Source organism: Panulirus ornatus, chromosome 71 (genome assembly GCF_036320965.1).
Source record: "Panulirus ornatus isolate Po-2019 chromosome 71, ASM3632096v1, whole genome shotgun sequence".
Taxonomy (NCBI): Eukaryota; Metazoa; Arthropoda; class Malacostraca; order Decapoda; family Palinuridae; genus Panulirus; species Panulirus ornatus.
The window spans coordinates 13,600,465-13,625,823 of NC_092294.1; the positions used below are offsets into that span (position 1 = coordinate 13,600,465).

General features: G+C 51.1%; 1 protein-coding gene and 1 long non-coding RNA gene across 10 annotated transcripts in view; both read right to left on the reverse strand.

The window, feature by feature from the left end:
• The window catches only part of LOC139747926 (AKT-interacting protein-like), a 92,537-nt gene that overhangs the window by 6,739 nt on the left and 60,439 nt on the right, over positions 1–25,359 (reverse strand). Inside the window, exons 1-2 of one of the 9 annotated variants that reach the window (XM_071660410.1) lie at positions 24,210–24,332; positions 4,325–5,094 (exon numbers count right to left, since the gene is read on the reverse strand). The exons of 4 other annotated variants lie outside the window; for them this stretch is intronic. In XM_071660410.1, the coding sequence (XP_071516511.1) occupies positions 4,325–4,369 (45 nt within the window). In that variant the 5' untranslated portion in view covers positions 4,370–5,094; positions 24,210–24,332. Of the gene's footprint in view, positions 1–4,324; positions 5,212–24,209; positions 24,429–25,359 lie in introns of those variants that run through there. 4 more of the 9 variants (XM_071660407.1, XM_071660408.1, XM_071660405.1 and 1 more) reach the window with 4 other exon arrangements.
• LOC139747927 (uncharacterized) lies at positions 10,026–12,865 on the reverse strand. Its single transcript, XR_011712478.1, has 3 exons — positions 12,142–12,865; positions 12,010–12,052; positions 10,026–11,939 (listed from the first exon to the last, which is right to left on the reverse strand). It is a non-coding gene; the product is annotated as an uncharacterized lncRNA (long non-coding RNA).

The window sequence follows — 25,359 nt, forward strand, 5'->3', positions numbered from 1 at the left end:
ACCATCCTATCATAGTTAAAACAAACTATACGAAGGCCAAAATAAAGTTATAAGACTAATCAACACTCATTCTTGTATATCTGGATTCTCATGGTGATAATGAGTCATGGAGACAGTTTTTAAGACTGTATACAGGAAAATTTCCTCCATCAGCATATCATGGGGCAAAACTAAGTTGAGAGGGACTGATACACCATAAATACTAGAACTTATCTTCACTCAAACTATATACGATACACCAGTTGGAAGAAGCTCAAGTCTGAATATGTGGTAAAACAGGATATCAAAAAAGCAGATGAGACAGAATATAAAGATGGGACGTAATCGTAGAAACTAGACAAACCTCTTCATGTGTGCTAAAGAGGTGTGCAGATATGCTTGATAGACCACTTGGATTACCAGTCAAAATGTCACTGGAAAAAGACACAGTGCCAAGGGAATGAAAAAAAAGCAAATGTCATACGTATACATAAGCAAGCAGATCAGGAACTACAAATGAGTCTTGCTAACAAGTGCAGTGTGTCAGGTTATGGAAAAGATTATCAAAAAGCAAGAGGATGACTTTCTGGAGAGGAAAAATTTGTTAACTGAGAAACAGCATGGTTTTAGGGAAAGGAGGTCTTGTGTGACTAATCTTTTAGAGTTTTACGAAAGAGTGAGCTCAGTCCTTGAAATGAGGGAAGGCTGGGTGTACTGTATATATCTGGACATCCTGAGGGAATCTAACACTGTACCACACAGGATACTGATTATGCAGCTGGATCACCTGTAGGAATAAGGGGAAACTCTATGCTTGACCCCAGGTAGCCTGTGAGCGCGTCATGGTCAGTGACACTAACTGTTAAACCATAGAAATGGTATCAGAGTGCTGAGAATTTTCATAGTTCCTCTTGCCCTATGCTATTGTTAAAGAAACTTTCATAAGTACAGTTTATTCTACATCTGAAGAGAAGATTGAATGTTAGTCCCCCCCTACAGTACACTTAGAGGCAATATTCATATAGCTTACTGTCTCCTTACTATACATCTAGAGGCAATATTCATAGCTACTGTCTCCCTACTACATATCTGGAGGCAATATACATAGCTACTGTCTCCCTACTATACATCTGGAGGCAATATACATAGCTCCTCTCTCCCAGCTACATATGTGGATGCAATATATATAGCTACTGTCTCCTTATTTTACATTTGGGGTGAATATCTATCATTAACCACATCCTTTTCTATGTTTTCTTAAGTAATTTTCTGAAGTCCACCACTAGCACATTTTCTCCTCATTCCTTTGCTTTAATACATGAATCTTGATACATATTATAATTACATGGCATTAGAATTACCTCCCTCTACAGGAATTTACTCCTAAACCAATGTGAGCTTTAAATAACTATTTACATTTAAATCAGTATAACCTATTAGTTTTTTTTTTACACTCAAACCAGTACAACCATCTGATGGCTGTTAACCCAATATGACCTCTGAATAGCTATAGTTAAACCAGAACATCCTCTTAATGCTTATTCCTAGCAAAGCCCATATCATGTCAGACTGATACTTGGGGGTTTATTAAGTAGTGTTACCAAGGGAAGAGGGTAATAGCATGGCTGTTGATGGTAGTTAGCGATGACGGCGGTTGAAGGGGTGCTGGGGGGGATGGATTAGTGGGAGGGGCAACCTCAGGATGCCGCCAGTTAAGACCACCACCACACACCTTCCTATCGCCCTATCATACAACTCCCCTCTTACCCTTATGTATCGGAGGGGGCGCCCCCAACACCATACAGGTCCCTTGTCACCTGTCCTTCCCATGTACTGTCCTCCAGCAGATAACCTGGTCATAGGCCATCAGGTCTTGTGTTATCTGTCCTTCCCATGTACTTTCCTCCAGCAGATAACCTGGTCATAGACCATCAGGTCTTGTGTTATCTGTCCATCCCATGTACTGTCCTCCAGCAGATAACCTGGTCATAGACCATCAGGTCTTGTGTTATCTGTCCTTCCCATGTACTGTCCACCAGCAGATAACCTGGTCATAGACCATCAGGTCTTGTGTTATCTGTCCTTCCCATGTACTGTCCACCAGCAGATAACCTGGTCATAGACCATAAGGTCTTATCCGTACTTCATACGTACAGAGGATATACCTCTGTCTTTGGTAACCGCCACCTTCAAGTGAGAAGCTTCCATTACACGGCGATACAGAGGGTTCTGTCTTCTCTTAACTATCTCAATCAGAGACTCCTTCTTCCACGCGCAGTCACGGAAAAAAAAAGAGGGAGACATATTTCTTACATACTACCCCCAGTCCCAGGGGTTATACGCGGCTCCCCAGAAAGTTCTTACCCACTTCCCAGTCTCCCCACTATTAATCTCCCCCATACCTATGGTCATCACAAAGACCCCCCATCAATTCCTTTGAGTCTAGAGTACCGCACGGTCAGCATCGTCACTACGTAACAAAGAAAACTTACCTGCACTTGGGTGTATGTATGTCTCATACACACAGAAACATACATACGTACAAACACATACATTCCCTAGGGGACACACACACACACGCACAGCAACATAAACAACATTCAAGAACGCGCCAAGGATTCTATAAACCGCGTGCAATCAACCACACTATAAACAACAGTTAAGAATGCAAGCGGCGGCCGCAAATAACCTGACTGATCAGAGGAGCAACACTGTAGCTCAGTCGCAGACAGACCTGGGGACGTGGCGCCAGGCCTTCATAACCACACACACACACGCGCATGTGTAGGTCCCTCTCAAAGACACATACAGATTCTGCAGTACCACCCACATAACTTCGCAATACATATATATGCGAACACCATAAACCAGTCATGCTAACAGCAGCATCACAGCAGCATACTAAGAGCCCCCGATGCAGCATATGCACAGCATGGATGTCAACAGCAGACACGTGTTGGCACGCGCCTCTCCCTACTGAGGTTCTATGTGTGGCACTGTTGGCACTTGCCGCTGCCCACACAGTTGTCAGGGTCGTGCCCAGCAAACCCGCTTACCTTGGCAACTGCCAACCATGGCATCTGGCAACCTGCTGAACACCAGTATGGCAACCATAACTGGCGACGTGACCATTATCAAAGTGGTCGACATTCCTTCTACACACACACACACACACACACACAGGTGCGTTCACCCTCATCTTCTGCAGTAGGTGAGGGAGGAGAAGGGGAGGAGGCACGACCTTCCCCTACATTCACAAAGGGAACCCGAGGGGCAGGTAACAGGTGACCCAAGTCATCCAGGTCACCACCTGTGGCACACAGCTGGTGCTGACCACAGCTGGTTGTGACACTGTACAATCTCTCCTCATGAATGAGACGTACGTACATTTCTACGACAGAAAAAATATAAAACGAAGAAACTCTACACCATAACAAGCACATAATACGATTCTTCAGTACACCCTGCTTTTCTCTACACCCATGGATACATGTCTCCACTCTACACTTGTCTAAGTCAAGCCTTTAATGAGGCGATGTATCATACAACACCAGACTTTAATTATGCCATGAGGACGAATGATAAACACCTGACACTGGCTACATATCTGGGCAAGAATATATGTACCAGGAAGCACGCCCTCAGAGGCGAAATGAGGCGCATGTACCTACTTCAAGTGCCTCTGTTGTCTATGTGGCCGTGGAGTGGCGCAGCTGTGATGTGTGTGGCACAGCAGGGCTACAGACGTGAGTGCAGAGACCTCAAGGTACACAGAACCAGAGGGCCAGGCGTCACGTGATGTGGTACAGGTCTTTATCAAGCCCTTGAGCATGACGGTGCGACCCTTGAGCACGACGGTGCGACCCTTGAGCACGACGGTGCGACCCTTGAGCAAGACGGTACGACCCTTGAGCAAGACGGTACGACCCTTAAATGAGGGGATTATTGTCGCCCTGACCTTTGACCTGAACCTGAAAGGTCAGGTCAAAGGTCAGGGCAGGCATCGTAACCTAGGGACGCACCGTCGTCGTGTTAACGCACCTTACAGTCTCAATGAACGGGTCGTCCTTTCCCGCTCGTACGCCGACCTTCAACCACAATCGAAGACCAAGACAGCAAATAACCTCGTTCGAGGACGATTAGGTCACCCGTCAACTGTCCTTCCTAACCCATGGACCATCAGGTCTCCCGTCATCCGTCCTTCCTTCCCAAGGACCATCAGGTCTCCCGTCATCTGTCCTTCCTTCCCATGGACCATCAGGTCTCCCGTCATCTGTCCTTCCCACGTACACTCATGAACCTTCTTCTTCAGGTCCCCCGTCACCCGTCCTTGCCACGTACTTACCTTTTCTTTGTCTCTGGGAGCCCAGCAGCAGCACATGGTCTTCATGGAGGCCCCTCACCTGCCTCCTCCACCACTCCGGGGTCTGGCCGCACCAAAAAGGGAGGGCGACGGCCCCCAACATCCCCCAGGAATACGCCGTTCCCTCCCCCCTCCCCCACTTCCTACTCACGCCCGAGCAACAGACGCCACCTCGGGCGCCCGTAGGGTCTTGCTCTCGGTCGCTCCGACGTGGAGGAAGGGCCCGTGCTCCGCCCGCCGCGTCAACAGGCCACTAAAGAGGAGGGGCGTCCTCTCTGGCAAGCGTCGCAGGGAGTCTCCCCCACGTATGTGTGCGTTTGCGTGCGTGTGCCTTGAAGAACGGAGGGGCCCCGCCCCGCCCCGGCGGCGCTGCTCCTGCTCCTCCCCCCCAGTGTGGTCTGACTCAGGGGGCCAACCCCACTACCTGGACAAGGGAAAAGGGGGCGCCTGAAAGGGGGCGCCTGCCTGCCTGTCTGCCTTCCCGGCTGGCCACGCCCTCTCTGTAGCCACGCCTCCGTTCAAGCCACGCCCACCCTCTCTACTCCTGCAGCACCACCTCACTACTACTACAATGTCCTCCTCGAGCCGGTCTTCAGTTCACAACAACAACACAAATCTTGAGTCGCAACGCCTGGTGTTCGAGGCGGAGGACCTGCTGTCGCTCCTATATATATATATATATATATCCCCTTGTTCATGCGAGGATGCGTCAGATGTTGTATCACTCACGAGTCTGTGTTACAGTCCTGTACCTGTATCAATCACAGAGTTATACTACAGTCCTGTACCTGTATCAATGATAGGGTTATGCTACAGTCCTGTACCTGTATCAATCATAGGGTTATGCTACAGTCCTGTACCTGTATCAATGATAGGGTTATGCTACAGTCCTGTACCTGTATCCATCATAGGCCAGAGGAAACATAACTAAATTACCAAGGCTACAGGATACATAATTAACCACACAGCTACGCACATGACCCCCGCGTGGTGGTGGTGGAGGAGGGGTATAATGTGGTGGTTAACATCACTTCCGGGCTTCACACCACGCCACAGAACCGGCCACTATACCTTCCTCCACCATCTCCACCACAACAATAACCGCCACAATAACCCACCCGCCATCCCTCCACCACACTACTCGTACCCTCTTACACACAACACTTTTCCTTTTCCGATGCGTCGATGGTTTTTTTTAAACTTGGTGTGCATTCCAATGCCCCCACTGGCCGGCGACTCGCAACGCTTTGCAAAAGCAGTCCATATTCCAGAGAGAGAGAGAGAGAGAGAGAGTATAGCCAGACGAATACGAAATGATTGCAGTCATCGACTTACAAAGTCTGGCACACGTACATCAGGGCTGCACAGAATCCCTCATCCAGCCCGGATTGGGTTAATATTTACCAAAGGATCAATTCCCCCCCCACCCCCCCAACCCACCACCCCACCTTAACAAGAGGCGACAGCCAGTCGATAACCCCGTCTAGACAAAACGACAGGGGGGGGGGAGACCAACTGTCAATATCCTTTTCCCCTAGTATGTTCCCGGCGCTACCTCGCCAACGCGGGAAATGGCGCACGTACATCTAAACACAAACTCCTCTGAATAATACTTCTCCCGGTATTGCCCACTGACCATTTTTTGGGGAGGTTGGGGTTCGAACCCCGGTTTATGAGGTTCTACGAGTTCTACGACCCGGACGCCACGCTGGTCAGGCTCCCCCAGCATCAAGAGCGCGCCTCTCTCTCTCTCTCTCTCTCTCTCTCTCTCTCTCTCTCTCTCTCTCTCTCTCTCTCTCTCTCTCCCCTTCCTTAAATCTTGGGTTTCATCACAACACCAACCACAAGTCATTAACACCTGTGGTCGCCGACACCGGCGTTGTGGAGGGGGAAGGTGGGAGGTGGTAGTGGTGTGGGGGCCAACGGCGGCCTGCAACACACACACACACACACACACACACACCTACGCAAGGCTGCCCCCGGGGTTGAAACACATCTTCGTGTACCAGGACGGGGGAACGGGACGCACACCTCTCGTGTCATACACAAGATACACTGAAGGGCGAGAGGAACGATTACCCCCTACAGCTCTTGTGGCCTCTCCTCCACACACACACACACACACACACACACACACACACACACACACACAAACCTGGTCCAAACCTCGATGGGGTAGGACGTGTATCAGTGACACTCTCGGGTCCCTAAACTCTCTCTCTCTCTCTCTCTCTCTCTCTCTCTATATATATATATATATATATATATATATATATATATATATTATGCATCGTTGTCGAAGCGGCGGCAGGAACCGACGGGGAAAATGGCCCCATTCGCCCACGTCCACACCAGAGTCCCTGCATGTGTTTCCTCATAACTTACCCCCAACGTGAGGCGGACATCCCCGGTCCTCCAGCCCGGGGGTTTCCTGCCTCCCAGCTGCTCGTGTGTGTACAAGGCTCAAGTGCCTCATGTACGAGGGGAAGGGAGGAGTGTTTGCCTTAGTGCCTCACTGTTTATATGACCCTCAGTCCAAATATTGTTTTAGGAAATGCATTTTTTTTTTTCATTTCTACACATCTACTCTCGTTTTCTTTCCTTCAAGCGTGCGTCACGACCGCACGAGGCAAGCAGCTGTTTAATAAGAGCATAAATCACGTTTGATTAAGGACCCCGTCCAATACACCTCGACTTAATATAGAAAAAAGAAAACGCATTTCGTGTATCGCTAAATCTACCTAATCTAACCTTTCACATGTTCCACTTTCGCTACTATAGGGTGATTAGACCCCCCACAGCATAAATATATATATATATATATATATATATATATATATATATATATATATATATATATATATATATATATATATATATATATATATCATGGGTCTAATTCGACCCTTGTAAGCGGAAGTTGATCTCATTAACTCTAAGTTTTAATGACTATTGCTGCATTGACGTAGAGCCAGCTTGGCTTCAGGAACTAATGAGGTCCTATCCATCTATCCACCGGTCTATCTATCGATCTATCGTAACACCGGACACCTCCAGGACAAGGACAGGGCCCCCTTCCGAACACGCCAGCTGGATGAGACATCATCAGCGCCGCCACAGAACACAGGTGACCATCATACGAACTGTGTTGCCCACCACGGCCAAGCAACAACGACATTGTGGCCCACAGGCCCTTACCTGGCCCTGTGTGTGTGTGTGTGTGTGTGTGTGTGTGTGTGTGTGTGTGTGTGTGTGTGTGTGTGTGTGTAAAGGGAGGGACGTATCAACAGTCCCGTCACTAGAGGCCACCTACCTCCCGGCAGCCAACACACGGGAGGAAGCGGTGGGTGAGGGAGGGGGAGGACTTAAGTGCTTGCTGTCCATGCATGCACCACCATCAGGAGGAGGAGGGAAGAGGAGGAGGGAGGTAGGCAGAGCAACCTGGTACGTGATCCTGTTATCATGAGGAGGAGGCATGCACCCTCCCTCATACAACATGAGCACCACACACACACACACACTCTCTCTCTCTCTCTCTCCTCTGGGTCGCAACACCACAAACATTGCCCTCACTCACTCACACACTCACTCGTTCCTACATCAGCCAAGGGATCACGCCAGGCAGGCGCCCCCCCCCCCTCATCATGAGGTATGGCCTGAGGGCTCCCTCCTTCCCATGTTGTTAAAAGGATTCGTCCCCCTCCCTCCTTCCCTCCCTCAAGCCTGAGCCAAACATGGCCCTCTCCTATTTTCAGCGGGTGCCTCCTCACGTCTTCCCCTACACGGTGGAAGACGCAGGTCACTTAGACTCCAGTCCTTTCTCGCGCTCATAAAGTAAACATAAGGCGCGTGAGGGAGCAATTTACATAAATGGACTCTCAACCCATCAGTAAAAAAAAAGGCAACAAATATCAACTACGATCGCATATCTTTACACCAAGGCAGAAGAGGAGAAAAAAAAAAAATAATGCTTCTTCAGATGTATCTCTGACGAGCTGTACGTATTTCCGGGACTTTAATTATTCCCTCAGTCCTAGGAGGTTCCCCGCACGTCTGAGGACTGGAGGTGACGAGGAATGTCACCCCCACACTTCCTATCCAGACGAGCCTTCGAGGCAACCCATGTGTCCCAGGCTGGCTCTGTCCTAAGACGAAGGTGTGGCAGGCCTTCATCTCACCAGCGTTGCCTGCCTCCTCAATTCCGACGCTAGTCACATGAAAAATAAGTTGGACTTTACGTCATGGTTTAGGGCCAACACCCGGCGCAAGTCAGGTGATAAGCCGGCTCCTTCTGAGTTCGAATTGCGTGGGGGGACAACAAACCACATCCCCTTCCATCGTGTCGTGATGAAACAGATCCTTTCCCATAACGACCAGGACACAAGGATCCATGTAGATTAGAAGTGTAGGATCCCATGCCTCGATGACCTGTCCTTCCCATGTACAACCCCCCTATGTTTCTAATCCTCTATCCTCGTCCCCCATGTCATCCCTCGGGTAGCCTTGGGGATAGGTGACGATCCCCCAAAAAGAACAAAGGCATCTTCGTCCCCCCCACAAAACACTACCCCTTCAGGGTAAATCATCCTTACAGACGAAGCAACAGGAAATCTACACCGCCTCTTCGGTCCAGTTTCATGGGCTTAACTCGACCCCATGATGCTCACAAGGGCTGAGCGGCCCACAGTGGCCACACGACTGGCCTTCTTCACTACCTACAACACCTCTACGCACGTGGGACGATAACAACACCGACCACGGAACACGTACGTGCCCTACAACATCAGGGGAAGCGAGGAGGATAATGTAGTACCCCACCCTCGAAGCCACCTATCGGCGTTCTCTCAAACGACACAAGACGATCTCTTTGTGCTGGTTACGACCAGGTTGTTAGCGCAGCACGATGACTACCCGCCGCACTGGTGTACCGGAACGTAACGTGAACCACATATCAACATGTGACCCCCCCATGGGACGTGAGGAAGTGTACACAGAGACGTGAGGAAGTGTGCACAGGGACGTGAGGAAGTGGACGCAAGGGACGTGAGGAAGTGGACGCAAGGGACGTGAGGAAGTGGACGCAAGGGACGTGAGGAAGTGGACACAAAGGACGTGAGGAGATGTACAATAACAAACAAGTAAGAACACACATGAACGTAAGAAACGAGGCCCTGTGAGCGTACAGCTTCCACACCCTATGTGTACACACACACACACACACACACACACATGAATGCCAGGTGACGGACCCTATGACTGCTCCCCAGACCTGGCCAGACAGCCTCCACTCCACTTAACCTCCGCCATCGTAATACCGTCGCCATATTAGGCACCCGTGGCATACTGAGGAGCAGGGGGGGTGAGGAGGAGGAGGAGGAGGAGGAGGAGGAGGAGGAGGAGGAGGGACCAGCAGGACAAAGACAAAACGTCAAACAGGAACCACGTCTTACACAGACGATAACCACGTCTTACACAGACGATCACCACGTCTTACACAGACGATCACCACGTCTTACACAGACGATAACCACGTCTTACACAGACGATAAGCACGTCTTACACAGACGATCACCACGTCTTATACAGACGATAACCACGTCTTACACAGACGATCACCACGTCTTACACAGACGATAACCACGTCTTACACAGACGATAACCACGTCCCCACAGACGAAACCACGTCTTACACAGACAGAAGGGCGTCAGCAGTGACAGACTCTTTAACAGCAAGACGTCCCGGTAGCGTCTGGAAACCACGAAGAACACGACGATCAACACGACATGTCTCCAAAACTAGAAGGTTTAAGGACCCCCTCCAGCCACCGGAGACACACCCGTGATGTTTACCTTCTGGAGTGGCCAATCAGGGAGGGACTCGACATCCGGGACGCCCGCTCGGGCCCCAAGTGACAGACAACGGCAAATACCTTCGCTATATTGCAAAGGAGAGGGGCCCCCAAAGAACGACGAAAATGGCCGAGTGGATGATACGAAATACGAATGGAGTGAAGGGCGTGTGCAATTATGTCGGCTTGGCCTCTTCAGCCTAGGGATCGAGCGGTGGTGGTGATGGCGTCCCGCTGCAAGACGGTATGTATTCCTGGACGGTAAGTGCTTATGAATTCCAGGCAGATCCAGGTAGTGTTCGGAACCCACTGCCCAGGCCACCAGTGACCTTGCTGGACACACACAGACACACACACACGGACGCCTCGACCTATCCTCACACCACCAGTGGCCAAAGAATCCTACAAACCCTCACACCAAACACACCTGATTTAACAAACAAAGGCGGAGCGGGGAAAAGGGGGAGGTGTGTGCAAAGAGATGCTACTGGAAAATAAGATGGAGTGACTCCATGGATTTACAGCAAGGGGCTGAGGAAGGTGGTATGCGAGACGTAGCCCCCAGCCGAATTCCAGAGCAGTAAGAGGGTGAAGACGCACACCATCGCTGGAGGACGTGGGGCTGGAAAATGGAAAGGAGAAAAAAAAATCCTTACTCTCTCTCTCTCTCTCTCTCTCTCTCTCTCTCTCTCTCTCTCTCTCTCTCTCTCTCTCTCTCTCTCTCTCTCATTAAGCTGGAAGGACCACGTCAGCACCATCATCATCATCATCCAATCCTCCAATTACCATCGCCATCTATGTTCACCGTAGACTCAAGACACTTGGCCTCCCTCCCTGAACCTGGACCCAAAGAACATCTACACAACTTCCATTCTTCCCCAAACTCACCTTTGCCTCCTCCCCCCTCCACCACCACGGGTCCTCCTCCCTACCCACCACACAACAGGAGCCACTGGGGGGATAAAGGTGCTCAAAAGAGCACACAAGATCATCCTTGGGTTCCCTTTTACACCACTTTATGGCAAGAGGCGCTCAGCACCACTGGTCCTCCCGACCCTGGTTAGGCGAAGAAGCTACGGCACCATTCCCGCCACCGTCATATCCTGCCAACAGAGATCCCTCGTCCCCATGGCTGCAGTTCGACACCATACCTGCATCGAACCCGCCACAGTTCTTTCGAAATGCTATAAGAACAACCTCATCCCAACCACTGTAACCATCAGTAACTAATAAATAGCTATCAAAATATTTTCTGTAAAAACTGTTCAACCCTTCACCCATTTTCTACCGCCCCATTGTCTGTATTGTCCAGATTAACTTTATCTATTTCCGGCCTTAGGCAGCAGTTATTATTATCATCATTATCATTATTATTATTATTATTATTATTATTATTATTATTATTATCATTATTCAAAAGCTGTGATAACACAGGAGGAGGGTTAAGCGCGTAGTTTACGTCTGGGGAAGTGACCACGTGAAGAGGAATGTGTCCACGTGACACGGTGGCTGGGACGGGGGGGGGGGACGTGACATGACACCCGGGGGGGCCTCTCCTCCCCCTCCCCCCCTGACCGAAGCCAGCGATCAGTTCCACGTGTGACTCACGCCCCTGTAACTCTCCCACACTGTCGTAACGCCAGCACCTGTATTCTCCAGAGGCCAGTGGGAGCGACTGTACCTGTATCTCCGACTGTATGTTAGTCTTAAGGGAGCTCCCGTGCCTGTATTCCCTCAAGTGAGAACACCTGTACCTGTATATCGTCCTGTATATCGTCCTGAGGCAACCTGTACCTGTATATCGTCCTCAGAGGCCACCTGTACCTGTATATCGTCCTGTATATTGTCCTCAGAGGGGTCCCTGTACCTGAAAATCGCCTCAGAGGCCACCTGTACCTGTATATCGTCCTTAGAAATCCCCTGTACCTGTATATCGCCCTCAGAGGCCACCTGTACCTGTATATCGTCCTCAGAGGCCACCTGTACCTGTATATCGTCCTCAGAGGCCACCTGTACCTGTATATCGTCCTCAGAGGCCACCTGTACCTGTATATCGTCCTCAGAGGCCACCTGTACCTGTATATCTACCAGTAGGTCGTCCTGGAGGAGCAACTTAGCGGCCTCGTAACACGAGACGAAATACACCAGTCTGGGGGTCATGGAAACCCCCCCCCCCCCTGCAACAAGATATGGCTGGCTCTCTTTTCTCTCTCTCTCTCTCTCTCTCTCTCTCTCTCTCTCTCTCTCTCTCTCTCTCTCTCTCTCTCTCCCTCTCTCTGATCTATCTTTATTTATCAAGCCATCTATGTACCCATCAACCTATCTATACATCTAACCTATCCATCCATCTAGCTATCTATCTATCCATCCATCTGGCTATTAGCCACAGAGGGAAACCATCAAACTCTCCATCAGCTCCATCTCGGACGAGGTGCCATCCCTCCCTCCAACACTGCCACCATCAGAGGCGATGTGGTGGCGATGATGATGATGGTGGTGGTGGTGAAGGAGTTGTGGGTCCAGAAGATCACGCTCTGTATGTCTGGACTCGCAGTCCCCACTGGCGACCTCTACAATATCAGTCGTCTACCTACACTGGTCACCCCTTCAGCATCGGTGGTCTGCAGTGGTGACCCCCCTACAACAGCAGTGGTGACCCCCCTGCAATGGTGACCCCCCTACAACAGCAGTGGTGACCCCCCTACAACAACAGTGGTGACCCCCCTGCAGTGGTGACCCCCCTACAACAGCAGTGGTGACCCCCTACAACACCAGTGGTGACCCCCTACAACAGCAGTGGTGACCCCCTACAACACCAGTGGTGACCCCCTACAACAGCAGTGGTGACCCCCCTACAACAGCAGTGGTGACCCCCTACAACACCAGTGGTGACCCCCCTACAACACCAGTGGTGACCCCCTACAACAGCAGTGGTGACCCCCCTACAACAGCAGTGGTGAACCCCCTTCAACAGCAGTGGTGACCCCCTACAACAGCAGTGGTGACCCCCCTACAACAGCAGTGGTGACCCCCCTACAACAGCAGTGGTGACCCCCCTACAACAGCAGTGGTGACCCCCCTACAACACCAGTGGTGACCCCCCTACAACACCAGTGGTGACCCCCTACAACAGCAGTGGTGACCCCCTACAACACAGTGGTGACCCCCCTACAACAGCAGTGGTGACCCCCTACAACAGCAGTGGTGACCCCCTACAACAGCAGTGGTGACCCCCTACAACAGCAGTGGTGACCCCCTACAACAGCAGTGGTGACCCCCTACAACAGCAGTGGTGACCCCCTACAACAGCAGTGGTGACCCCCTACAACAGCAGTGGTGACCCCCTACAACAGCAGTGGTGACCCCCTACAACAGCAGTGGTGACCCCCTACAACAGCAGTGGTGACCCCCTACAACAGCAGTGGTGACCCCCTACAACAGCAGTGGTGACCCCCTACAACAGCAGTGGTGACCCCCTACAACAGCAGTGGTGACCCCCTACAACAGCAGTGGTGACCCCCTACAACAGCAGTGGTGACCCCCCTACAACAGCAGTGGTGACCCCCTACAACACAGTGGTGACCCCCCTACAACAGCAGTGGTGACCCCCCTACAACACCAGTGGTGACCCCCTACAACAGCAGTGGTGACCCCCCTACAACACCAGTGGTGACCCCCCTACAACAGCAGTGGTGACCCCCTACAACAGCAGTGGTGACCCCCTACAACAGCAGTGGTGACCCCCCTACAACAGCAGTGGTGACCCCCCTACAACACCAGTGGTGACCCCCCTACAACACCAGTGGTGACCCCCCTACAACACCAGTGGTGACCCCCCTACAACAGCAGTGGTGACCCCCTACAACAGCAGTGGTGACCCCCCTACAACAGCAGTGGTGACCCCCTACAACAGCAGTGGTGACCCCCCTACAACACCAGTGGTGACCCCCCTACAACACCAGTGGTGACCCCCCTACAACACCAGTGGTGACCCCCCTACAACACCAGTGGTGACCCCCCTACAACAGCAGTGGTGACCCCCTACAACAGCAGTGGTGACCCCCTACAACACAGTGGTGACCCCCCTACAACAGCAGTGGTGACCCCCTACAACAGCAGTGGTGACCCCCCTACAACACCAGTGGTGACCCCCTACAACAGCAGTGGTGACCCCCTACAACAGCAGTGGTGACCCCCTACAACAGCAGTGGTGACCCCCTACAACACAGTGGTGACCCCCCTACAACAGCAGTGGTGACCCCCTACAACAGCAGTGGTGACCCCCTACAACAGCAGTGGTGACCCCCTACAACAGCAGTGGTGACCCCCTACAACAGCAGTGGTGACCCCCTACAACACAGTGGTGACCCCCCTACAACAGCAGTGGTGACCCCCTACAACAGCAGTGGTGACCCCCCTACAACAGCAGTGGTGACCCCCTACAACAGCAGTGGTGACCCCCTACAACACAGTGGTGACCCCCCTACAACAGCAGTGGTGACCCCCTACAACAGCAGTGGTGACCCCCTACAACAGCAGTGGTGACCCCCTACAACAGCAGTGGTGACCCCCTACAACAGCAGTGGTGACCCCCTACAACAGCAGTGGTGACCCCCTACAACAGCAGTGGTGACCCCCTACAACAGCAGTGGTGACCCCCTACAACAGCAGTGGTGACCCCCTACAACACAGTGGTGACCCCCCTACAACACCAGTGGTGACCCCCCTACAACACCAGTGGTGACCCCCCTACAACACCAGTGGTGACCCCCCTACAACAGCAGTGGTGACCCCCTACAACAGCAGTGGTGACCCCCCTACAACAGCAGTGGTGACCCCCTACAACAGCAGTGGTGACCCCCTACAACAGCAGTGGTGACCCCCCTACAACAGCAGTGGTGACCCCCTACAACAGCAGTGGTGACCCCCTACAACAGCAGTGGTGACCCCCTACAACAGCAGTGGTGACCCCCTACAACAGCAGTGGTGACCCCCCTACAACAGCAGTGGTGACCCCCTACAACAGCAGTGGTGACCCCCTACAACAGCAGTGGTGACCCCCTACAACAGCAGTGGTGACCCCCCTACAACACCAGTGGTGAAAAAAAAAAAAGAAAGATATTGGGGGTGGGGGATCTTTCAACACACCTGTTTTGCCGTCTGCCACAAAATCTGTTTATATATCACACCCACACGATGCACTACCACAACACGGACGTGTCTCTTCCATTCAAGAGCGAAGCTGTCGAATAATTACACTCGTTCGCTTTGATACGAACTGCAAAGCAAGAGTTTTACACCAGGTGTCGGGTTGCTGGGTGGATGGAGAACACTGGTAAAGTGATACACATACAGAAATACTTGTTCTGGTGAGTGTGTCCCACGAGGGACGACTTGAGCTGCGAGAGTGGGTGGGGGATACGGCGTCCAGGATTTTGAGGCAAGGCGAGATGAGAGGCCCAGGTCACGCCACATGTATGTTCGAAGATATTATCAACCATCATGACACACACACACACACACACACTGCTGGCTATTCCCATCCCTTGCTTCAGCGTGCTCGTCTCGTTCTCATTTGTCATTCTACCCTCGCCAGGGACAGCCCCGCTGGGACCTTCACATACTGATTCTACTCCTGATCGGCCACCCCACAGGGAAGCCAGCAGCGCCCCCGCCCTCCTCCCCCAAAGTCGTACATATGACCTCGGGAACCACCGTCCTCAAGGTCCCTTCTGCAGGAGTGTGGCTGGGGAAGTTGTCCCCTCCTCCTAGTTGCAATATCATCTCTAGAATCATCGTCCTCAAGGCCCCTTCTGCGGTAGTCATGCCAGGGACGTCCTCCTCCTCCTATTGCCGTCGCAACCTAACCTTCTGCAGTAGTCAGGGACGTCCCCCTCCTCCTCCTCCACATCCCGTCGCAGCATCGCCTTCTGCAGCAGTCAGGGACGTCCCCCTCCTCCTCCTCCTCCTCCTCCTCCTGTGGCAGCATCAACATCACCTTCTGCAGTAGTCAGGGACGTCCAACTCCTGCACCTCCCGTCGCAGCATCACCTTCTGCAGTAGTAAGGCCGGAGGAAGTCCTCAAAGTTTCCCTTCCTCTCACAACCCACCTTGACGTACACACGACCAATAACCCGTGTTAAACGCGTCGGTTCTGCTCATATCCAATCAGCTCTTCGCTTCCCTAATGAGAGTAATGGGAGTCCAATGGAAGATTCTATGATAAAAAAGATGCATAAAATTTTAAACCGAGATTTTGTCGGTATAAAAGAGATTCTATAATCTATGTTGTTTACGAGTGGTCTGCTTTGAGCTTGTCGTGAACGACCGTTGCGCATAATGGCTTTGGTCTTTGACCTGACCATTAATGGTCGGGTCAAAGACCAGGCCAAAAGGACCATAAACCGTCGTGGGAATACCGTCGTGCTCAAGGGTCGTACCGACGTGCTCAAGGATCGTACCGTCGTGCTCAAGGATAGCACCGTCGTGCTCAAACATCGTACCGTGTTGCTCAAACATCCTACCGTGTTGCTCAAGGATCGTACAGTCGTGCCTCAGTCCTTAAGTAAGAGATAAAGATTGCTGCAACAACCACGGCGTCCAAGGATCAAACCTCCGGATACGACCACGGTAAAAAGCCATTTGTGAGAGGTGTGGGCCAGCACGATAAAACATCACGTACACTAAGGGCACAAAGATTCTGGGGGAGGCAAGGGGGTGACTTAATTAACATCAGGGCACAGAAATCCGCTACAAGGCCGCACACACACACACACACACGTTAATGATGGCATTTCCAGCACTGTCATTTTCCAACACTTTAGTGTTAATGTTGCCATTTCCAACACCACCACGCTAATGCTGGCATTTCCAACGATACCACGTGAATGCCGGCGTTTGCAACCTACCCTAACGAGAAAGCTGGTGGAAATCCCACAACGCATTTATTAAGCCATGTACAAGTCTAATCACTTTCACTAATGACCACTTTCCCTGAACCCAAGGTAAGAATGACTGGCGGAAACACACGGACACAAACACACACGATTAAGAAATCAGAACAAGGGTTGACGCAATGTCTGATGCAAGACTCCTTCACAGGAAACTGAGGCGTTAGTGGGAGAAAATCCAGTGAGGTGCCACAGAAAAAAATTATATATATACACACGGCTGACTTAGCTCCCTACTTCCTTATAACATGTAATCTGTATTATACCTGAAGAATCTCTTTCACTTCTATTTCGCCTGAAGTAGAATCTCTACAGCTGAGCAGCATCTGAAGAGGCATCTCCTCATCTTGTACAAGTTGCAAACACTTTAATCACAGCCATGAGTGTGTGAGGTGACCGAAGCATTAGCGCGTCTGGTGTATCCGATTATGATGTACGAGGCTTATTCAAGGTCACGTAAGCCAGCGGCCATGTACACGGGCCCGGTCCCCGTATAGATATGCAAATGACATGCTACGAGGGGTAGGCTGGCCGCCAGGCAGTCGGGAGATGGGAAGGAATCTAGAATCGTCTGGTTCGTGGTGTTGGTTGGCCAGTGTGGCAGGTGCGGTAAAACCCCCCAGATGTGGTACACGACCAACCCACCAGCCACAACCAGCTGTTACTGTGTAGATATGGAACAACCACGAATGCCAGAGAGTTTACTGTGTTCCAGCTTCTCCCACGAGCACTCGACCAGGTCTCCTACCCGACCATCATGAGGAAGGGGTGACTTGAAGGAGTGTATGGTAGATGTGGCCCGGGTGGGAAATGGGGCAACCCCATATCTCCAGTCCTCTGTGAGGGTTCCCAATGGCCAATCCTCAGTCCCATGGCCATGACTCTCATCCTCCATCCAATGTCCAGTCCCCAGTGGCCTTGGTATAGACTTGGACCCTGCCCTTGGCCAGTCCTGTATGACCTAAGCGAAACACCACCCAACCTCCCGTCTCAGCAGTGCTGAGCTGCATGTCTCCTTCATCAAATCATGAATCACCAGCGATAAAAAGAATTCCTCCATGGTGGTCACAAAGAAGGGAAGGTAAACAGTCCCTTCGACACGTAGGTTCGAAACCCGGCCTCCTCTAGAAGCAGCCCTCTGCGACAGGGGTTCGACACTTGGCCTCATGGAATAACTCCTTACGACTGGGATTCGAGGCCGGGGTCTTCAAAATGAGACACAATAATGCAAAGCTGAGCCGCTGATGGCGTTCCCTCGCGGGGGTAATACGAGGTGCTGAGGTAAAAATAGAGGATAACACAAGATGGGAAGCATAAAAACACGCTCCGCCACGGGGGCCTTACTGCCCAGCCACTCGCCCCATTCCTCATCACCAGCCTCTTATCTACCTCTCTCTCTCTCTCTCTCTCTCTCTCTCTCTCTCTCTCTCTCTCTCTCTCCCTACAGCGCACCCCAGGCCACCCTAACAACGGCCCAACACAAGGCAACGCAACAACTCGCGCCCTGTCTTGCGCGCGCGACCGTCCCTTTTGCGAAACAGACAAAGCTTGTGTGTGTGTGTGTGTGTGTGTGTGTGTGTGTGTGTGTGTGTGTGTGTGTGTGAGGCGCCCTCTCCTGTCCTGCGTTCCACACTGTGGCGCCTTATGCCTCCCGACCCAGACACCCCACCTCCTTATGCGTCGTACGTCGAGATAACGTCAAAGGCGTCTGAGCGCGCGTCGTCGACGTCGCGATTCACGAAGGTTACGACGTCTGGGTGAGATGGACTGCGACAAGGATGCGACGCGACGCTACGGGGGCACCAAGAGCGTCGCGGGCGATCCAGCGCGGAGAGAACGTTCGTCTGCGACCATCAAACCCAGCGTGGAACAACCCTCCTGGCGTTCAACACAACGAGCCAACCAATCGAACAAAAGACCTTTTATACCAAAAGACCTCTGTTTTTTTTTTTTTTTTTTACTTCCGTCATCTTTGGGCCCCACAATTCTCGTTGTTTCTCATTCCTACGCATCTCGCGTTCCCGGTTCTCCTCGTCAACGAATATCTTGAACTTTAAAGTTCACGTCGCACGGAAAAAGTCGCCACTCGAAAAGTTCAACGCGTGGTACATGAATGTTAATTAATTCCGTCAAACATCCAGAAATGCAAGTGACAGATGTTTTCTCAATGCCAACACAAGCCAACAACGGGGAGGGTCCAAGATCGGGTGTGAGAGTTACGTGCGACGCGGTGCGAGAGCAAGAACGACTGGTGAGAGAGAGAGAGAGAGAGAGAGAGAGAGAGAGAGAGAGAGAGAGAGAGAGAGAGAGTCGCCCTCTCGTAATCTCTACCGTCTCGCGGAAAAGAGACTCAGAACTTTTTAATGAGACTTTCTCCTCGTAATCCCCCGGCCGCCAATCACGTCCGTAATTACGAATACGACATACAACCTGATTGGCTGGTTGGCGAAGGAAGGGCTAGCTGGCTGGCTGGTTGGTTGAGGGCCTACAGTGAGATCTTCAGCCTTGCATCTTTAACCTTCGACACCAAACTATGACGGCCATGACCCCTGACCACCCCCCATGTATGACCCCCCCGAGTGACCTGCTCCTCACCTCTGCTGACCCCCTGACCCTACACCACATCCACCTGACATAAGGTGATGGCGCCGACAGTCGACCTACACCGCCAAGGTCACACGGTAATTTGACTCGACCAAAACAAGAACAAAGGAGCACGCGCGCGCACACACACACACACACACACACACACACACACACACACACACACACACACAAGACAACATATAGAATTGGACCTACGGACGTTCCGACTTTGGCCACCTGAATAATAAGATTTATAAGATAAGATAAGATAAGGTGTCTTTAATGTCAAATTGCAGACAAGATACAAAATGAAATTACTAATCTGTTCAGGACATAAAATCAAACCATTGTGGCATCTGTCTGAATCACCATTTCAATCTGGACCCCTTTCATTCTAACCCCCTCCCCCAAACCCCCACCATTCCACACCCATTACAGGACCCCACTTCCATACCACCACAGCAACACACGTCTGGGGACCATTTGGGACATCTGATGGTGTCCTATGCGTCCCAGGACCAGACTAAGAACGAGGTTAATGAAAGGGGATAAAAAGGAAGGGGACAAGGGGAATGTATTTACGGACTGAGGAGGAGTTATGTATAGCAAGCCTGTGGTGCCTCGCTCACACTACGGGGATGTGCATACGTATAACTTGTCCTCCTCTGTGGTGATCTCTGATTCATGTGTTACATTGCGACAAGGGGGGCTTCCATTACCACGCCACATACTGCCCCACCACCACGCCACATACTGCCCCACCACCACGCCACATACTGCCCCACCACCACGCCACATACCGCCCCACCACCACGCGACATACCGCCCCACCACCATGCCACATACTGCCCCACCACCACGCCACATACTGCCCCACCACCACGCCACATACTGCCCCACCACCACGCCACATACCGCCCCACCACCACGCTACATACCGCCCCACCACCATGCCACATACTGCCCCACCACCAAGCCACATACCGCCGCCAGACCAAGCCAGACACATTATGCAAATCCAAGATTCCAAGATGTGACGACTCCCCCAGGCGATGTTCCAGGCTCACATCACCCCTGTGTGCCAGGGAAGGAACACCCCCCCCCCCTTCACACCACTTCCACCATCATAACCACAATCACCATCGCAATAACCCCACCCCCCTAATAACAACACCACCAACCACTGTGACAACCACCATCCCCTGCTATTGTATCCACTGCATGCCCTATGTTTGCCTCCACCTACCCGAACTATGTGCCGTTCACACACACACACACACACACACACACACACACACACACACACACACACACTATGAGCAAGACGTATTGTGTATTCACACTCCACAAAGAAGGCACTCGTTATCAATACATAACAGAACGAGGTCCACGAACACAAGGAATAAAACATTAGTCATTTACCAGACGCACCCTCCTCACAAGCCTTCAAAACCAGTTTACGTTAGGGTCATAATAAACCAAATAATATAACATGATATCATCTTTCTACTTTATCACCAACCAAATAATATAACTTGATATCATCCTTCTACTTTATCACCTAAACAATTTCGGAGGAAGTTACACTACCACCGCTAAATGATATTTCTTATCCATCGATCGACTTCATGATGTGGAACTTTGAAAACGAGCCATCCAATCTTGCCATCCGAGTCCACACAATACATAGTCGAGGCCCTAAAATTCGACCCGAGAGTTCTAGCTCCTAACTCAAAAAGACCTCTCTCTCTCTCTCTCTCTCTCTCTCTCTCTCTCTCTCTCTCTCTCTCTCTCTCTCTCTCTCTCTCACACATACATTCCAGCCAGGGGGGTGGGTCTTCACTGACAGGGCACCGGGGATAGAACACGGCCCCCTACGAAAACACATGGATACGGTACGGTACGGTACAGTACGGTACGGTACGGTACAGTGTGTACAGGACGATACGGTACACTGACCACACCATCTCCTAAGACGTACACCTGCAACACGTCCGCTGCAGGCCACAACCCACACACCTCCCCTCCTACAGTATTAGCACGCAATCCATCCACCTAACCCCCCCCCCCCTCTAGGTAAACAAACACACACAGAAGCAACACCGCGCCAAGTTCCTGTGCTTAAGACGAGGGCCAGACACACCCACACCCACACACACACACACACACACACACACCCTCACACAGCAGCCGCTGAAGTAATCCTCTCCACCATTCATCTCCGCCTTCCTCGCACAAAGGGCGCTACAATATATCTGTTGACTGTCAAAATACGCGTCGAGTAAGGCAAGCAACAGCTTGCTGCTTCGTGAAACTTAATCTAACCCCTGGAGCACGACGGCACGACCCTTGAGCACGACGGTGCGACACCTTGAGCACGACGGTACGACACCTTGAGCACACGACGGTACGACACATTGAGCACACGACGGTACGACACCTTGAGCACACGACGGTACGACCCTTGAGCTGGGCACGACGGCACTACCATTGAGCACGACGGTACGATCCTTGAGCACGACGGTACGACCCTTGAGCACGACGGTACGATCCTTGAGAACGACGGTATGACCCTTGAGCACGACGGTACGACACCTTGAGCACGACGGTACGATCCTTGTGCACGACGGTACGACCCATCGTTACCTTATGATCAAAGTCGATATCGTCGTGTTCAAGGATCGTACCGTCGTGCTCAAGTGTCGTACCGTCGTGCCCAAGGAGCATCGCACCGTCGTCCTCGGAAATCGAACCCTGGTCATGACAAAACTAAAAACCCAACCTGACCATGCTTGTTCTCGGCTCTGCCCTGGGCGAGAGAGAGAGAGAGAGAGAGAGAGAGAGAGAGAGAGAGAGAGAGAGAGAGAGAGAGAGAGAGAGAGAGTAGGGTAACTAAAGGGTGTCGAGCTTAAAATAACTCATAATTCCTTGCTATGTCAGGCACGGCGCACTAACAAGAGAGGCGGACAGTCTCAATGCAGTTACTCACCTTCCCACATCCCTCACCTTCCCACACTCCCTCACCATCCCCACACTCCCTCACCTTCCCACACTCCCTCACCATCCCCACACTCCCTCACCATCCCCACACTCCCTCACCATCCCACACTCCCTCACCATCGCCACACTCCCTCACCATCACCAAACAACCAACGCGTTATTCAAGTTACTTTACCCCCCCCCCCCCCCCAACACTAAACACACCATCAGAGAGACAAAAAAGACGTTCGGTTGTCATTTCTTTAAACGCTGACGAACGTGAGTCCTTGAAGCCAATATTCTATTAAAGCAGATCAAATTAACCGTGTGCGTGCAAAGGTTTGTTAAAGAATTTCAAAATCAGTAGATTAGTAATATTAAAGAAAAATTAGATCTATATCAATAAAGAGACAAGGTAAAAAAAAATATATATATATATATATATATATATATATATATATATATATATATATATATATATATATATATATATATATATAAGTCACCTTATATATATATATATATAAGCTAACTTAAATCCCACGAACATTACAATAAAAAAGTAAACAATGGTTTTCATCTTTTATACCACACAAAGATAATAAACCCATCAATCAACTCTAACACCACAGTCAGTTTTCTACCCTTTAATTCACAAACCAATGCACATATGATCTACCACCCGTTCGCCATATATCTTCATCCAGTTCACACAAGTAATTCTTGCCAATTAGGGAAATATTTTCAACTAGTGCACACGATGTTTTCAAGCCAATGAGCAAAATATATCTGATAATGCCCAAAATATTACCACACAGTTCACAAAGTACTTTCAACGTGTTCAGAAATATTTCAACTCTACACAAAATATTCTTCAGTTAGTTCCCAGAATATTTTCAAATCAGTTCACAAAATATTTTTCCACCCAGTTCACAAAATATCTTCCACCAGTTCACGAAATTTCCTGATGCAGCTCACAAAATATCTTCGCCCAGTTCACAAAATATCTTCCACCAGTTCACAAAATATTTTGATCCAGTTCACAAATATCTTCACCCAGTTCACAAAATATTTTGATCCAGTTCACAAATATCTTCGCCCAGTTCACAAAATATCTTCACCCAGTTCACAAAATATTTTGATCCAGTTCACAATATATCTTCACCCAGTTCACAAAATATCTTCACCCAGTTCACAAAATATCTTCGCCCAGTTCACAATATATCTTCATCCATCCAGGTCACCAAATATCCTGAACTATTTCACCAAATATCCTCAACCAGTTCACCAAATATTCTGCCCCAGTTCACCCAATATCCACGAAGTATTTAATAAAGGCATCCGATAATTCTCCAGGGACCAATGCACCCTGACGCCACAAGGTGACACTGGAGGGGGCCGAGTGAAAAGACACCAGTGCCAAAGATGGCACACTATGCAGCAGGGGGAGGGGAGGGAGGCGTGGAGTAGCGCCACCCCAAACCATGCCCCAGCGATGACCACCTTGTCTGAGTGACCCCCCCAGCTGGAGGAGCACAGCGCCTCGGGAGCGGGTGGTGGTGGTGGTGTAGGAGAAGAGCGGGAGAGCGGGGTGCGTGCGTACCCGTCAACGGCCAGACCAACACTGGCCTGACCCAAGGCATCGACAACCACACACACACACACACACACACACACACACACACACACACTACCCAACCCAAACATCCCTATGTTTCTCTCTCTCCCCCCAGACTATGGCACTGCTACGGGGCACTGCCAGCAGTGACCACCCAGTGAGGACCAGTGACCCTATAGCTACACAGTGCCCCGGCTGACATGCCCTCCAACCCTCCCACAAAGGTCCCGAGGGTCGAGATATCGGGGGCGGAGCCTGCCATCTGTCGGAGTGGTAAGGGCCTCCCCCCATCGGCCACGCCTCACAACAACATAACGCCGGCGACACATGCAGCTCTCCTGCGCCTCCCAGACGTCCCAGGACCTCCCAGATGTCCCAGGACCTCCTAGATCTAACCATCAGCTCCCATACTGAGCTCTGAGATCGGGGGCTCCCGTATTAGAGAACGGAGTCGCCCGAGATGTGGCTGAAACCTCGCGAGAGAGAGGGAGAGAGAGAGAGAGAGGAGGAGGGGGCGTTCTCGAGGATCCCTGGCACTAGAGAACCCTTCCGCTGGGTCTCAAGTGGCGGAGGACAGCACTTGACACACGCCCTCCTTCCCTCCCTCCCCCAGGGACACGACCAGCACCTGACGCACTCATGAGGAAGGTGGTGAGGCAGGGCGCACACGTCTGAGCCCTCAGCAACACGGTCGATATACGAGTTCATCCTGAGACTCATATAACTCACGGGGAGTCCTCATGGTGAGCAACTAGGACGGCGAGGAAAGCGAGGCGCTTCCGAGAAATTCCCTCAAAAAAGAAGAAAAAAAATGCCATAATCATCGTAAAATCAGTGTGTATTTAAAAGTACATTTCCTCTTCATTCCAAGGGGAGACTAGGGCTACCACACACACACACACACACACACGTACACACACACACGGGTCTTACCTCTCGTGGGACTCGCAAGGATCCGGAGGTGGCTGCAGTGTTCACAAGGTCATGCAGACAGGTGGAGAGCCACGCCGCCGCTCAGCCACCTGGCAACCCTGA